This window comes from Rhinolophus sinicus, linkage group LG02 (genome assembly GCF_036562045.2).
Source record: "Rhinolophus sinicus isolate RSC01 linkage group LG02, ASM3656204v1, whole genome shotgun sequence".
NCBI lineage: Eukaryota > Metazoa > Chordata > Mammalia > Chiroptera > Rhinolophidae > Rhinolophus > Rhinolophus sinicus.
The window spans coordinates 91,435,911-91,453,917 of record NC_133752.1 but is presented as its reverse complement, the minus strand read 5'-3'; the positions used below and the strand labels follow the sequence as shown (position 1 = coordinate 91,453,917).

The 18,007-nt window shown below is 39.4% G+C and overlaps 1 protein-coding gene across 4 annotated transcripts in view; it reads right to left on the bottom strand.

The window, feature by feature from the left end:
- Positions 1–14,503, bottom strand: part of CACNB2 (calcium voltage-gated channel auxiliary subunit beta 2) — a 327,268-nt gene extending 312,765 nt beyond the window's left edge. For 3 of the 4 annotated variants that reach the window (XM_019752070.2, XM_019752073.2, XM_074324835.1), the window contains exons 1-2: positions 14,139–14,503; positions 5,022–5,114 (exon numbers count right to left, since the gene is read on the bottom strand). In XM_019752070.2, coding sequence (XP_019607629.1) covers positions 5,022–5,114; positions 14,139–14,258 — 213 coding nt within the window. In that variant the 5' untranslated portion in view covers positions 14,259–14,503. The other variant, XM_019752072.2, reaches the window with a different exon arrangement.
- Positions 14,504–18,007: the final 3,504 nt, after the last annotated feature.

Genomic DNA, 18,007 nt, shown 5'->3' with positions numbered 1-18,007 from the left:
CCTGGAGTCTGTAATCATTATCGCAGTTTAATCTGTCTTTGCAAAACAAAACCAAAAAATAGACTGTGTGTCTCTGTGATTAATCATTCATATTTAAAGCCAAATTGAACTAATAAAAGGTCCAAAAAGCTGCACCAAGAACATGGTACTGGAAGACGATGGAATTTGTTTAGAATACCGTGTTCTGAAAGCGTCATGCAACCTTCTGTTAAATATTTGGTCCATTCCATTTTGTCATCCCGATTTGTATTCTGGAAGCCCTTAGAAGCTACAGGTTTTGTTACAGCCACAATATATATTGGGGAGCAAAACCCCAGATCAGTTGCAGCATTCTTCCCCCACGAATCCCCCCAAATAATGGCACTTGAAAATTCCAAAGAGAGTTGTTGATTTTTAAGGCTCGACTTTCTGCACAAAAGACACCAGTTGGTACAACAGGGTGGCCCATAAAAAGTATCAGGGGAAGCAGTTTGTGAGTCCTGGCCATACACAGCAGAGCACATAGTAGAGCTCAGATGACAGTATTTGCTGAATGAAAGTTACCATGCTATGGAATCATCAAAATAAGCACACTGGCAGTCATTCCCTTAGCATTTGGTGTTCATCTTAGGAATATTGCCAGGTACATAAATGTAGCCAGGGAGAACACATGTCTTTAAGAAAATGAAGAAACTTTCCAAAAAAAAAAAAAGGAAAAAAAAGAGAATAAAACAGGAAGAGCGAGAAGAAAAGAGAAGTAACTGGGCTGATTGAACAATTACTAACACTCCCCTCTCCACTCCCCTCCCCCCACCCCCACAAGCTGCTTTAACTTTGATGACCAATACTTATTTGCAGACCTACATAGTCTTCCCTGACCTTGGCCAAATCAAAGAATTTATACAGTTAGCAGTTCTTACACAATCTCTCAAAAAGAACAGCACGAATGTTCTATCCTTCAGTGCCAGACAGGCCTTGTTACTCCTAACCACCTATTTTTCTTCCAGTAAATTAATTTACTTGGTTAGGTTCTGGTGCTCAAATAAACTACTCATTCTCCTTCCTTTTCAGAAAACAGAACTCAGGGATTTTTTTTTTTTTTTTTTAATTTGGGAGGAAAGAGCTAAATTATATGAAAATCTAATTATTGTAATAGACTATAAATTGACACAAGGCACTAAATGCAAAGGGTTTTAAGAATGGTTTATTATGATAGACGAAGCTCTCCTATTGATGCCTCTATTCACAACACAGAGCCGGAGAGTACAAAGAGTTTATACTAGAATCAAAGACAACCTCGATATCTTAATTATCTTACTAATAAATGAAGGGACCAAAACTTCTTGGATTAAAGACCTTTTAGTGGTACGTAACTAATTGGAACAATAATCTTCATTAATTCTAATTAGGGTGCCTCGAAGTCATGTTTAACACTTTCTGCCCCTTAATAAATTAAAATTAAAATGTCTATTTACAACGCGAAGTCCTAATGAACTGAAAAACCATTTCTAGAGAGGCCTAATGTAAAACTGGGCTCTGTATGTGCACCTAACTTTACCCAGATATGAAATACAGGGTGATTCATGGGGACCCATCAGCCTCAGGCAAACCTCAGAACCAAACAGCAGGTGATTGAGTTCACTTCCAAGTTAAAGAAAAAAAAACAAAAAAAACTTTCAGGATTCAAACAAGTGTGTGACTCTTGTGGGAGGAAGGGAAAAAAATAAATACTCTCCAATTTTACTTCTCATTACCAATAAGAGAAGCAGAATATGCTGAAATGGTGACACAAACTAGGCATCTGAGCAACTTTGATGAAAGTACCAAGGAAACATTTGTTTTGGGATTTTGTTGTTGTTTTCTCTTGTTTGTTTTTAAATCATGATGCTAGGGAAATTTTACAATGCTAAAGACATCCTGCCTCCCTACAAAAAAGGAAGTTAAAAGAAGACTATATGCATTTATCCTAAAAACACTGGTAGGAATCGTTCTATAAGCATTCCTTAGCTGGGTGGTTTGGAACAAGGATGAAAGTACGACAGGCATACCTCTTTTTATTGCTCTCCACTTTGTTGCACCTCACAGATGTTGTGCTTTTTTTTTTACAAATTGAAGGCAAGACCCTCCACCAGCAAAATTTTATGACTTGCTTTATTGTAGTGGTCTAGAACCAAACCCGCAATGTCTCTGAAATACTCTGGTATACAGACACAAATCACTTGTTTAACAAAACATCTGTTACCATGTTTCCCCGAAAAGAGGACGTCACCGGACCATCAGCTCTAATGCGTTTTTTGGAGCAAAAATTAATATAAGACCCAGTCTAATATAACATAATATAATACAATATAAATACCAGGTCTTATATCAATTTTTGCTCCAAAAGATGCATTAGCGCTGACGGTCCAGCTAGGTCTTATTTGCGGCGAAACATGGTATGATAGAAAGAAAACATTTAAAAGGGGTTCTTTCAAATTATTTAATCTAATGTATGCTTATTGCTACTACGTTGTTTCCCCCAAAATAAAACCGGGTCTTATCTTAATTTTTGCTCCAAAAGACGCATTAGGGCTTATGTTCAGGGGATGTCATCCTAAAATATCATGCTAGGGCTTATTTTCTGGTTATGTCTTATTTTCGGGGAAACATGGTATCTACCACGTTTTTCTGCAAATACTCTGACAAAACCATAACATATTAAATATTTAGCTAATTCATGGTACATTTTTGCCTATTTTCAAGTAGTAGCAAAATATAAACACCGTTTTAATAAAATAGAGATTAAATTACCAAGTAAAATACAGCGCTTAAAGGCATTCTTGCCAAAGATACTGGTTTTCCTTCTGTGATAGCAGCAAGCTGGCACTTCAGGGTTCTTGATGCCTGTGACATCGTTACCCCAAACCATGCCATTGCAAGCACCTCGTTCTACTGAGATTCAAAGAGATGAGCCTTTAGGTTTTTGTTTTGTTTTGTTTTTTGTCTTCTTACATGCTCTCATGTTTTGGCAATATATATCTAAATTTACAGTAAGTAGTTTAGCAGTGCTTTATTATTTATAATTGTGTTGCAAGCACAGAATCTCCCATACATAACCAAGAACACAATGGCAAAAGGAAGTAATGAGGAAAAACACATTCTAGTTCATTTATACACAGAGGGGCAAACCCTCCTGACCTTACGAATTCTCAAAACTCCACGAAAGGGGAATTCACAGCCAACGAGACTATTGGAAAATGGGGTCCAGCAACTGCCTTTAAATGACATTTTTCCAGAGCTAAAATGAGCAATAACGGCTCTATACTATTAATTTCTAGTCACAATATCTTGCTCACTTGAAACACGTTGTTCTTTCCATGCGATTTTGACAAGCTGCTTATCATTTTGTGTGGCTCTGCTGCAGCCACTACGCATCCTAAGAAGCTTATTTGTTTCTGCTTCAGAACCTCTGATGTTCGGCCCTGAGATGATGACTCAGAGTTATGGATTCTAGCTCTCCACGTTCAGTGTCCTTGTCCAAGAGGCAGAATAAATAGGGATGCGTGAAATGGCAAAGGACTGAGGTTAACTTTCCTTTAACAGAATCACCCAAGCTAAGTCACCATTTCTGAAGGCCCCTCACTCAGACTTAAGACCACGATGCTGGAATTCTGCCCACGACGACACCTTCAGCTCCTCTTACGCCCTTCCCAGGTTCTCGGACACCTTTACAACCGAGCTCCAGGGCTGGACCTCCCTTGGCTTCAATTTCTTTTTCTTTCTAGATGTTTAACAACAACAACAACAACAAAAAGCTCTGCTCCTTCTTAACCAACTCCTTTACTAAAGACTGAAACAATTCCCAATTGGCACAGACTAGAACCAAAATGTTTCCAGTTGCCTATGAATTACTCAGACATACCTTTGGCGTACTTGATGTTGCAAGTGGGGAACCGGTGGCTGAGGGACCATCCTCTGTCTGCGTTGGGAAAGCATAGGAGGCAGCAACCAGCCAAGCATAAAAGCCCCACAAATACAGCAGGTGAACAAGTTTAAGCTGAACGGCTGCTAACTCACTGTGAGGGAGAAACGTGAGGCGGGGGTGGGACACAGGAAGCACTGGGGAAAGTGGCTTTTTTTTCAAAAGAAACGGAGCAGCTTTTCCAGTTGACATCCACTGTTTGGCGAATGAGCTGTCACTGACGACAGATTCTGAGCACACGAACCAGAAGGTGGTGGTCTTTCAGCCAGGAAAGCAGGTTTTCTCTAGAACGCCCCTCCGCAATGTCCTCTCCACTGAGAAGTGTTAAATGAAGAGACACGCGCACGCTCCCCTACACCTGAAGAACGTTAGTCTCCACATGTAAGCTGTTATCCTCCGAGATCTGGCTGCCTGTGTTCTTCCTCAGCTAATTAAGGGCCATTCTGTTATCACAGATAAGAGTGTTTGTAAGTTAGGGTTCCTGACACTGCCTGTTCAGGGGACAGTTCCAAACTGCTGGGCAGGAATACACCCCGTGTTAACTGAAAGGAAGGCCACGTCACCAAGGGCAGTTGAAATCATGTCACAAAGACATTGCGTGCTCTGTTTAACCTTCGCAGCCTCAACCGTTTCAAAACCAAGAACCAGTTTTTCTTTTCCAATCCAAATTCCAAGTGGGAAGCAGAAGACAACTCAAGCTAGAGGAATACAAGTGTCCAAACTCCATAGTTGGTGATATGGATACCTGCCTCCCCCCAGGGGAGAAGGAAAAAAAAACAAAAAACACTCCAAACCCTGTAATCATTTCCGCTAGCGTTCACTTATTGTGTTATAAAGAAATTCTTTGTAAGGAAGTTTACACTTGTCTTTTCCCAACTTGCTAGGAATATAATTATCACAGTCTCACTTAAAATTTAAACTTTTTTAGTATGCCCGTAAACGGTACAGTTTTCACTTCAACTAAAAGTAAACACAATGATACTACATAAATATTAAAAATGATGGTGTCAAACAACCTTTAAAAAAAGCTAAATTCATTTTAATATACTTCTCCAAACCATGAATATAAGAGGTTTCTTACCTGACGAACAAAACTGTTTGAGGTAGTGTCAGATGACGTGCTGCCATCGGATCCTTTAAATCTGTTTTTCCTTCTAGCGCCTTTTCCATATGACTAAAAAAAGGGGAGAGGGGAAGAAAAACGAGATTATTGTTAGATCCTCTCACAGGAATCAGGCCTAGTTTTAGAAAATGTCAAAGACCAAAAGTAAGGAATGAATTGCCATTACGTGGGCATTATTTAAAAGTTATTTGAAATCAGTGAGTGTATAAGGAGAAATTTCTAGACAAAGCATTTAATGATGTAATAAAAAACATTGAATAATTAAAAAATGGAGGCTACCTATTAACATATCTGTTGTCAAGAGGCAAAATCCACTAAAGATAAAGCATTTAAAAATGAGCATTTAAAAGCGCAGGAGGGACTCAGGGTGCAGCAGTAAGGTGAGAGAAAAGGTAACTTATCAAAACCTCTCAGCATGAATGCAATAGATCCGAGCATAATGAAATACTGTTTTGCAGCAGTGCAGAGCATGCATGTCTTTTGCTCCTTTTCATGTTTTAATTCGTAATTCCACAGGTACTCATATATTGGAGTGGTACTTGCAAAAACTGCATACAGTGGCTGAAGGACACTTTGCGATATGAATTCTGATTAATTACCTTTAAATTTATATATCTGTAAGTCTAGATGGAACGTGAAAGAATGAAGCACGGTGCCAGTTCTTCATATTATTGTATGGATGGAGAGATTGCTTTGAGAGATGGTGAAATAGCTATTTACGTGGTAGTAAATTACATGAAATTGAAATACGTTGTAAAATTTTCTGGCCCATGGTGGCAATAATGTTTGCACATGATGTGAAAAGCCTTGCTTTTGTAACAACTTAGGGATTTTGCTGAGGAGGCAAGAAAAATAAGTTTCATGGAATAATAATAATGAAAAAGTAAGTATTTAAGACCGGTATGTTAAAAGTAAGACAATTTGTTTCAATAACAGGATCAGGCCAAACACAAACATCTACAAACGAACTGGCTTTTCCTACTCTATCTGCAGTTTACACTGAAAGCACAAGGAATAGACTATGCATCAATCTATGTTTAATTCTAGGCACAGATAAAGCTATTGCAAACATCGAACATTAAAATATAACTGAAAATAGCTTTGGAGATAAGTGGAGCTTTACAGTTAAAGACACATAGGTTGGAATCCTGCTATTGCAGACCTGGAACTTTTTTTATTTTTTTTTTATTTAAGTGTGTTTTTCCAGGACGCATCAGTTCCAAGTCAAGTAGTTGTTTCAAGCTAGTTGTGGAGGGCACAGCTCACTGGCCTATGTGGGGACTGAACCGGCAACCTTGTTGTTGTTAAGAGCTCCGCGCGCTCTAACCAACTGAGCTAACCGGCTGGCCCTTGAACAATTTTTTTAACCTCTCCAACCATGAGTCTTGTCATCCTTAAACGAGGGATATTAATACCTCACAGAGTTATTTTATGTATTAAATTAAATAATGTATTTTATAGCGTTTAGTGTAAGACCTAGCACATGGTAAAGACTCAATATATAAAAGAAAACTGATGTCCACATTAGAGCGGGGAAGGGTGGGTAAAAATTGGGCTAAATCTAATCATTAGATTATCAGAATTTACAAAATTTACTTTTCAAAATCACCATGTTCAGGTTTTGAAAATGCTAACTTTGTTATATTTGTTTATTGATATGGTTTTCATTAAAATGGAAATATCTTATAAACCATAATATATGTAGCACTTAGGCACGCTGTAATGGATTTCAGCTGAGTAATTTAGATGCATTTGCAATCAGTGAGGGGGGTATAATCTTAAAGGAAAAACTTTTCTTAAATATATTTGTTCTCCTCTAAGTATCTAAGGGATTTATATAATACAAATGTGTTTCCATGGCATTTAATTAACTCTCAACTTCATAAAAGGAAAGATCATCTAGGCTGGGCTTTCATAATGTATTATACAAGGTTCTCCTCACTTAACAGCTTATTCTTCTTACTTGTGTAAACATTATTCAGTAAACTGTTGAAAAATAACATTCTTTCAACAACATTCTTCCTTTTCCAATTATTATGTAAAGGTTTGGACAGAAGCGTCTTCCAAGGTCTAAGAACGCTAAAATAAAGTATGAAAATTTCCTTAAAATTTAAAAAAAAAAAAATTAAATTATTTCATATGGCAAAATACTTAAGATCTTGAAACAATTTTTGGATCTAACATGTTTCTTTGGAGGGGTGGAGGCAAATCTATGTTAAATACACTATCTTCATGAGGAGCATAAACTATCATTGAGAACTAAGACAAAATATAATCTCATCCTATTATGTGTCTTTTCAGTTCCATGTTGAAATGGGTGGAAAGAGAGTCTTTGAAACTCTAGCATTGTCATTTGTTTCAGATTTTTAATGATAAATACATTTTATTAGTCAGCTGCTTTGGTGTGTAAGCTTTTTCATGGCTGTTCACAAATGCACAACAGGCTCTGTGAGAACCACACAATATTGAAGACATTCAGTCACAAGGAGGGCAGCAGTTCTCTGCAGAAAATGAAATACATTAAAAAAAAATTCACATTATTATTTCTAGGCCCCTGAGAATACTCTTGATAAACATCGTTTTGGGTGTAGTTAGCTACCTATGTAATGTATTTACATTGGATTTCTACAGATTTTAACTGGACTAAGACAGTTTGAACACTAAGAAAACAATGATGGCACAATGAATTGCTTGCAAACTGGTGATTCTGAGAAAAACATATCATCATTCAATCACTTAAATTTATGAGCGATGATTTATTCAAAGTATTCACTTGTTCATGCCTTAATAGTGTTATAGTGAATTCCGATTCATTGTAGATCATATTTATTAAAAGCCAAATAAATAGAAAGTCTTACTAATCCCTCTATTCTGTTATTGTGTTCTTTTACAAATTTCAGCGGTAATTTCTCTTCTACAGTTTTCTTTTTAAGTATAGAACTCAATGATTAGTTATTTTTATAACAACATCCAGGATCCAGGAAAAAACTTAAAGCATCTTTTGAAAAGCTAATAGTCCATTTTTATGTACTTTGAAAAATGCTAGTGAAAATTTATACTACCATTACAAAATGAAGTCTCCTTTAATTCAATGCATATTGAAAATTAAGTCCATCTTGCTGGAATGACTTGTTTTTTAGTTACTCTAAATCTTTGAAAATAAGGATTAGAGTGTTTCATCTAAAGGAATTAAGGGGGGGAAAAAAGTGAAGGCCAAACCTCCCCAAAATGGAAAAGGACATGAAAGATTAAATATCAAATATTTACTTGACTAAATTTAGAAAAGAAATAGTTTTCTTCATTAAGGTGCCACTTCACATGCAGCTACTTTTATGATCAATGGTTTTTCTAAATATTTTTTAGCAACAGTAAATATATGAGCACCTGATACATGAAACAGTTAACCATCAGAACCTGGCAGGTTTTAGGAAGTAAAAGGGAGAGAGAAAAAATGGGTTGGCTAGTGTGCACAGTGTAACCCACAATACTCTCCCTGACACATCCAGACCCCTAAGTATTTCTTGGAACAGCCTGAAAAGTCGCTAATTTCCACTCATTGCCTATTAGTTATATGCAGCTTAATAAAAACAAATTATGTCACCATAGCAAAAAAGGAGAAAACTGTATTTAAATTCCTTTACTTCTCCTAAAACAACAACCAAGTTAAGTAAGAGTTCAGAAACTAAAAAAAAAAAACCTTAAGAAATTTCCACAAATATATAAATGACATATTAAAAAGATAGCTAATATTCACCATGATGTTAATATCAGCTTCATGTAAATGAGTTTCTTTTTTGATACTAAATAACTTTAAAAATTGAACTGTAGTCTCAAAATTAGCAACTAAATGTTCACATTTTCACAGGTAATTAAAATTGAATTTCTGTATGATTGAAGTAGACAGTACTGGCAGTTAATTATAAAAGTTGCCAGTTAAGTGGAAATTTCAGCCCAGCTGTACTCGCAAAGTTGGCCCGGCAGCCCTTGAGGGCAACTTTGAGAATGATGTTGCTTCTGTGATTAATGGATATGAGACAGTTCTTCCTAAAAATTGATCCCCGTGAACATAACGCTGAAATTCGTTTCATACCTCTTGATTAGCATTCTTTGATATTTATCCCTTTGAACTAAAGATTTTCCTCATTTTATGGTCCAAAGCAAACAAAGCCAAAACTATGCATAGAAGAATCAGACATGAAATCTCATTTTCCAATAGCTTAGTATAAACGAGGTAGTCAGATCTTTTACTAGGAGAGAAGTTTAACTCCCTAGAAAAAGGGAAACATAAGTTGTTTTCTATACGGATCAGTTTACACAAAAGATGAAAGGAATCAAGAGGCAACATAAATAGAGCTCTTTTGAGGTTCTGGCAGGTAGAAAAAAGGGAGGAGAGCAATGCCTAGTGGAGAGCTACAGAGGCAGGGAGGGCAGAGAAAACCAGGGACCAACCTTGCCCTTATCACGATCTACCTCCAGCCAGGCTTGGAAAGAACTCCAAGACAGACCCAGTTACTTGAAGTGGTGTCATAATTAATTTTAACTCCCTATAATTGTGAAAGGAAGTGGATGCCATGTACTATTTGATGGATATGGGTATGTCCCACAGTCACCAAATTAAAGAGTGCCACCACCCCCTACAGGGTTAACAAGTAGTTTGCTCAGTCTTTCTTGAAAGGACTAAGGCTACATACTGTATAATTCAAAAGAATCAAATGCAGCAACAGGTAAACTTAGTCTTTACATAAAAAGAAAAAGAAAAGAAACATAAAACTACAAAATCAACTTAACCTCAAATCACCCAAATAGTCAGATATTACACTATGCATTTTAAAACACACTCCGAAATTTTGATTTCTTTTAAATTTCCCCCATGCCACACCAGAACAAAAATACTATTCTGGAGAAAACTGATGACGATTAGGAGCGAAGATTTTAGCAAAACATAAAACACAAGACTCATGGCCATTATGTTTGGAGACTGCAAAAGACTAAGCTGTACATGGCACCCAAGAATGTCTCTGGAAAATGGTACTGACATGGTTCAAGATCTACGGGACAATAGCTGCAGCTCTTTTTTAGATAAAGCTCCTTGCTACAGATTCAGGATATGGCCATTACCAGGCTGTATTGCTACAGTATGCTTGAAAATCATCTGGCAAATTCAGGTGGGGTAGAACCAGCTGGGTGCTGTTGCTAGGAGCAAAACAAACAGGCCCTCTGGTTACGACTGTCTGCTCATTTTCAGGTGTGACTGGAGGTGCTGTTTACAATCTCTTGGAGGCCTAAAGTGCTGAGATACTGCTCTTGTCTCTCGAGTACTTCCTCCTCTGCCACCTTTCTAGTCTCAATCCCATTCAGCTACTGTCTTGATCTACAGAGCCAGGCTTCATACAGGATCCATCGCATCAACTCCCGGGAGAACTGCTAGTGCCACAGTTTAGAATAATGCTGTCCAATAGAAATATAATATAAGCCACATATGTAACTGAAATTTTCTAGTAGCCACGTTAAAAAGGTAAATGGCAACAGATGATCATGTATTTTATGTAACTCAATTATCCAAAATATTACCACTGCACGATGTAATCAATACAAAAATTACTAATGAGATGTGAAATATTCCTTATTTCATGTTAAGTTTCTGAAGTCTGGCGTGTATTTTACATTTATAGCAAATTAGTCCAGACTAGCGACAGGTCAAGTGCTCAGAAGCCACGTGTGGCGGGTGGCGACTTGTAGTGGACAGCGCAGATCTGGAGCTTTGGAGGGAGAGTCCTAAATTAGCACCTTCACTTTGAAGGTAGTCTGCATCCAAGTTCACAGTGAAAAAATACAACAGGTTACCTTGAAAAAGCGATGCAATCTGCTTATATAAGAACTTTCAAGAACTTGCAGTTAGAGTGCCACTCGCTTCTCATGTAAGCCATACACCCACTTCACTTACTTTATGACAGTGTGCTGGAGGGAAGGGGTTGGAATGTGTGAGGCTGCTCCCTCCCCAGGCAGGCTTACTGACATAAAAAAGGAAAAAACGGGCAGTTTATGAATATATGTCTTTCACTTTGTTCGTACAGAACTTGCAATGTAATCCAGAGGTGAAAGAGAAAGGATTCTTAAAGCCAATGATGGCTTAGAGGTACGACTGCAAATGACAATTCCATTTCTAAGTAGAATTATGATTACTCAGTGTCACACAATAAAGGGGGATGCTGGTAAGACAGCCTCCTTCCTCAGTCAGTTTCACTGCTGGCCTGCCCTGCCCAGAGAGATGAAAGGGCTGCCTTTGCCAAGTGTTCACAGCGCCATGATGCCACCGTTTATTAGATAGAAAGTAAATAAGGCAACATTTCCCTTAAATAATGGAAGTGCTATGAACACGATTCAAGGAACATTGCTTTCATTTTTGGAAGGTAGAGAAAGAAAGGAGATGGATGCCAATGCAGTTCAGTATTTATACCTCTTACCTGCTTATAATATCCATTCCTCCCTTTCTCCTTTCACTTATGCATCTATGCAATTCCTTGCCAATTCATATGGATTGAATCTTTGCAATGTCTCATGCATAGACCCGTTTCCATTATATTTTCTCTCTCTTTAGTTTAGGCCTGTTACCTCTTGTCCAAATTGTTCCATCAATCTCCCTTCTGGGACCTCCACCTCTGGACTCCTCAGACTCCAAATTATCTTACAGAATCTTCCCAGGTGACAATTTGGAAAGAGCCGATATGTGGCTCCTTTGTTGAACCAACCTCATCCATGGTTCTCTATTGTTTAATACACCGCCAAGATGTGGCCTCGAATTGCCTTGTTAGTCTTATGCCTAACTATGCCTAATCTGTGCCTTTCCACACTCTTTCCAAACGAGGGATATCAAATGTCTGCTTTAAGACTTCCAACTTCTGTGACTTTGCTTCCAGTATAGTTAGCTCCCCATCATCTCTCTAAAATCTCTGTTGAAATCTGACCTAGCCTTCAGGTCTCTTCTCAAACGTCACTTCTTCTAAGAAATCGTTACACATTACTCCAAATAGAATATTTGTGATCCTTACTCCTTGGAAATCATGTAAGATTCAGGACTTCCCTTATAGTCCTGTGCCATCCAAGTGTCACACATTTGCCGTACTTGCAGCTACTGGAATATAGGTTCTTTTGAAATCAGAAATTGTGTGTTCTCCCCTCCGAATCATTTCCACATTGTAACCATACAATATTTGTTGACTTAGGTTTAACTATATAAATCACTAAATAAGTTAGTATCTCTTATCGGAATGCAGTCATGCTCTCTGTCAGTCCTCGCTTTGATCTCCATAAATGTAGGAAATCTATTTTTATCAGAAGCATAAAAACTTTTTTAAAAATCCCTGAAAGAAGATCAAAGAGAAAAGATCTAAAAGTTCTTTCCTCCTCTATCAATATTCAAGACCTTCATCCTGGAATAACCATCCTGGAGGTCTCTGAGGCTACTTCTCGCTCTCATCTAACCTGGTAAGTAACTAGACAAAATCAGGAGTCTAGAACAAATGTGATGATAATGTGTTGGTAAGAATTCAAGTCCTTTGGCTGAGGTGGATGTTAATGCAGGTGATTAGTTACAGGTCCCCACTCTGGTTGTATGGCCGCAGCCCAAGGCAGACTAACATGTAGCTGTCTTACAAAAGAAATGGATTTCGGATTATACAACTTCTTGGTTTCTGCATGCTTCCTCCATCTCAAATCAAAGTCATTTACGTGTTTTAAGTTAGCATGTGTATTTCCCAGTGGTAAAAGAAAGTTCAGTAAAGCTTCACGATTATGCCACTGGAACTGTCATTGTCAACAGTATTAAACTATGTGGAACAGTCAATTTCCACCACCTCAAAACCACAATAGCAACAAAACATTTGTAACCTTTATTACATTTCCCACTCCCGCCCCCATCACTACAGTAAATAACACTCTATCTAACATGTTCTCTCTTGAGCTGATGTAAATGTAAAATATATAAATTACATATTTATAAATTTTATCTAAGGGTGAAAATGTACAATTTTACCACAATTTACAATCTAGCAAATGTAGGCTTGAAATCAACAAGCTAAGCAGAGACATTTCTCCAAAATGATGTCTAAAATGTAACCCTGACCCCTTCCCTCGCCAATAAGCCCACAGCTAGGAGTCTTAAATCGCTCCCCTGCTGGGATAAAAGTTGAGAGACTGCTTACCTCTGAGACCTGGAGGTGTCTGTAATCCACACTGTACCTGCCAAAGCCTTACGTAAAAGCCACCTTCTCACTGCCCAACGCCTACAACTGACATCTCCTATTTCAAAACAGCAGCAAACCGGAATTTTTCCAGTAACCACTAACATTCATCGGAGAAAAAGGTGGTCCTGGAGTTCTCTGAAATGGATATCATTTCAGGGGAGATGGAAAAATAAAAACTTTCACGTTCCCAGCTCGCTTTCTTCTTAAGAGAAACGAACGAGGTGTCCAGGCAAACCTAGGCAAGTGCGGCGAGGAGAGCTGAGCTGTCCGGGCTGGGAAACGCCCCAGGTACGGAGAGCTGCGGGGCTGCTCCCAGGAGATAGGAGCCCACCCCCACCTCCATCAAATGCCCCCCACTCGCACCCTGGCTCAGAGCTGGTCCAGAAGGGTCGGCATGAGAGCCCAAGCTACAGGAAGCGGAGCCCCTCCCCGCCACCAGGACTCACGATCTTGAGCAGGTCCAGTCCGCTCGCCTGGTTCATGTCTCTCCATGTGCCTCTCCCGGGAAGGGGCGAGGAGGGCGCACAGGAGCAGCCCGGCGACAACCTTGGGAGCCCGGGAGGTCGCCCAGCCCCTTCCCACTGGGTTTTCGGAAGCAGAGAAAAATGGAAGCCAGAGGAAAGCCAGGGCAAGGCGATCAGGGGCAGGGTCACCGGCGCCAGGAGAAGAGAGTGGGTGGCAGAGGGCGAGGGCGGGAAGAAGGAGGTGGCGGAGGAGATCGAGGCAGTAGGGAGCGACGAAGCGAGGGATCTAAGCAGAGGAGGCGCCGGGTGAGACAGGTCTGCGCCCAGGCAGCTCACAAAGAAAGGAGAAGGCGCGGCACTATCGCTACCTGTGCGGCGGCTCCGAGCGCCCCCGCGGGCGCCGCGTTCTCCAGCAGTTCCATCTGGAGCTCCTGCGCCACCGCCGCCGCCGCTGTGGGAGGCGACTTGGACATGTCGCTTTGGACCATTGGCGAAAAGTCGGCTCCAAGCAGCTGCCGGCTCCTCGCCGGGTCCCCTCCTCCCCTCCCCGCCCCGCCCCTGCTCCGGGCTGCCGGGGGCTCGGCACTGCGCTCTCTGGCAATCAGGGCGCGGGACGGGGCCGGGACATTTGGAAAAGCGACACACAAGGGAGCTAGGGGGTGGCCGGGGAGGGGGGCTCCTCAGCTGTGCGGCGGGCCCCAGCAGAGCGAGCGCAGGGCAGCCGCGCAGGGACAGTCCTCGCCAAGAGGGAGGGAGCTAGCGGAGCTCGAGGCCAGGGGGAGGCGCAACGAAAAGCGAGAGTGACACGGCCGAGACGCTGAAAAGTTCCCCGCAGGAGGCGCGGGCCGCGTGGGTCCCGCCAGGCCGCTGCACGTCGCCGTGGCACGCGCGCTGGAAAGTTTTCAAAGCCACGAAAGCGCGGCCTGGCGCCTCGAAGCTGCCTTTTCTTGGGCGGCGCAGTACGACTCTCTGGGTTCCCAAACCAGAGCGCAGGGACCCCACGAGCCTGTGGGAGAACAGGTTGATCCCTTCAGAGATTGGGAGGCTCCGTTCCTACATTGAATGTTTGAAATCTGTGAAGGCCTCGGGCGGCCCCAGAGAGCAAGTGTCCACAAAGGACATCCCGCCAGCAGTGGAAAGCACTGATGGCAGTAATAAAAGCAGGCAGAAAAGAACTGGGACTGATGACCTGAGGTTTGCCTTCCTACCACCCAAATCTGCAGCTGGCCTCTCGACGAGGTCCAAATCGACCACTTGCAACCTGAATCCGAAGTTTTTCCTTGATGACTCTTTGTCTTCATCTTTGCAAAATGGTACTACTGATTCATAGAACTCGACTTTTTCTATAGAGTGGAGAAGGCTCAGTATCACATTTTGGACCAAATAAGCACCTCCTTAAGATCTTGAACTCTTGGTAAGAGAGCAGTAGTCATAACAAGAATATTTCATTTATAGCGTTCCATCCAGATATTCCTAACCAGACACATTTTCCTATTAGAGGGTGCCTCTTATTTCAACAATTTTTACTACAGTGGAATTCTTTGTAGAACAAGGTTTCTAGGCATCAGCATTTTTTTTTGTAAGGATACAGTTTTGTATATTGAAATAGACATATAGAAATTCACAACTGGGGTCAAATACGTGGTGATGGAAGGAGAACTGACTGGGTGGTGAACACACAGTGGGATTTATAGATGATGTAATACAGAATTGTACACTTGAAATCTATGTAACTTTACTAACCATTGTCACCCCAATAAATTTTATTAATAATTTTAAAAAATTACAATAGGCTTCAACTGCCTATTATATTTTGCTGTGGCATATTAAATTATAATTGGGTACAGTACTTATTCTTCTCAAAATAAACATATTTTGGACCTATCTCTAGCATACACTGGTTTGAGTCAGGCTTAAAAAAATCGGTCTTGATATGGTTAAAGATTTAGGTACAGTGGTACCTCGGTTTTTGAACATCTCTGTTGACGAATATTTTGGTTTAGGAACGCTGTAAACTTTATGGATCTATGGTATCATTAGATAATAAAATTCATGCTAAATTTGCAGTTTTAGGGGTTGATTTTAAAGGTCTGGAATGGATTAATCCATTTTGTATTACTTTCTATGGGGAAACAGTGCCTCGGTTTTCGAACGTTTCAGAACTCAAATGGTGTCCCGGGACGGATTACGTTCGAAAACTGAGGCACCACTGTATATCCAAAGTGTCATTGATTTTCCTAATGTTTGGTGTTAAAATTGTCATTTTATTTAAATTTGACTGAATGTTAAATAGAAGCACTGACCTATGGGTTTATAAGAAGAGGAGTAAAACTTATAATGTAACATTTTGAAAAGCAACTGACTGGGAAACCAGAAAGTTACGATATGGATGAGTAGCCACCCTCCACTTTGTAAGCTATGGCTGGGAGCCTCCTGAAAACCCTGGCTGAGATGTGAAAAAAATATATATATATATCATTTATAACAATCAGCAGTACTTTTATATGTGTGCATGTATATGCCTGTATGTATGTACAAGAGTGGGAAAGAAATTGTGTTTAAAGTTTTGGAGTTATAGTCTATTTTAACTCCATGATCTGTTGACAATATCACTCTTCTAGATGTATTCATTGATTCGTTTGATGAAACTGTTCACTTTTTTTGAGAGAGTGTTTAAATCTCAGGAAATCATTACCTCCAGTTCTAGATCAGACTGTAAGCTCTGTGTTGGCAGGAGCCACCCTCATTCAGGATGACACATTCAGAATCTGGTAAGCTGCCCAGAGTTCTTTCAATATTCATTCAATAAAGCATACATTAAGCTTCTGTTGCATGTTACTGGAGGAGCACAGACAACAAAGACAGGGAATCTCAGAGCTTACAGTCTAGTTAGTAAGCACTTAGGCACAAATTAATACACATTTGGTGAATGAATTAATTAATGAATAATGGATAAATGCTAACATGGTTTTAAAAAACACCAGGTCTGTTCAGTAAAGTAGCAGGATACAAAATTAATATTCAGAATTCAGTTGCGTTTGTGTACACCAATAACAATCTATCAGAAGGAGAAATTGAAAAAACAATTCTATTTACAATTGCTTCAAAAACTATAAAATACTTAGGAATAAATTTAACCAAAGAAGTAAAAGACTTGTGCTCAGAAAATTATGACACTGAAGAGAGAAATTGAAAAAGATACAAATAAATGGAAACACATACCATGCTCATGGATAGGAAGAATGAATATAGTTAAAATGTCCATACTGCCTAAGGCAATATATAGATTCAACACAATTCCTATCAAACTACCAAGGACATTTTTCACAGAAATAGAACATATAATCCTAAAATTTATGTGGAACCATGAAAGACCCTGAATAGCCCCTGCAATCTTGAGAAATAAAAACAAAATTGGAGATATCATGATACCTGACATCAAATCATACTATAAGGCTATAGTAATCAAAATAGCATGGTACTGACATAAAAACTGACACATAGGTCAGTGGAACAGAATAGAGACCCAGAAATAAATCCATATCTATATGGCCATTTAATCTATGACAATGGAAGCAAGAGTTTACATTGGGGTAAAAACCGTCTATTCAATAAATGGTGCTAGGAAATCTGGACAGACACATGCAAAAAAAATAAAGTTGAACTACCTTCTTATGCCATATACAAGAATAAATTCAAAATGGATTAAAAACTTAAATGTGAGATCTGAAATCATAAAACTCCTAGGAGAAAATATAGGAAGTAAATTTGCAGACACTATCCTTAACAATATTTTTACGGATATACTCCCTCAGACAAAGGAAGTAAGAGAAAAAATAAACATATGGGATTACATCAAACTAAAAAGTTTTTTCACAGTAAAGGAAACGATCGATAAAACAAAAAGGCATCCTACTGAATGGGAGGAGATATTTGTCAACGATATATCTGATAAGCGGTTAATATCCAAAATTTATAAACAACTCATTTAACTCAACACCAGAAAAACAAACAACCCAATTAAAAAATGCACAGAGGACATGAAGGGACACTTTTCTAAAGAGGACATACAGATGGCCAACAGACATATGAAAAAATGATCAACCTCAATAATTATTAGAGAAATGCAAATAAAACCCACAATGAGATACCACCTCACTCCGGTCAGAATGGCTATCATCAATAAATCAACAAACAAGTGCTAGTGAGGATGTGGAGAAAAGGGAACCCTCATGCA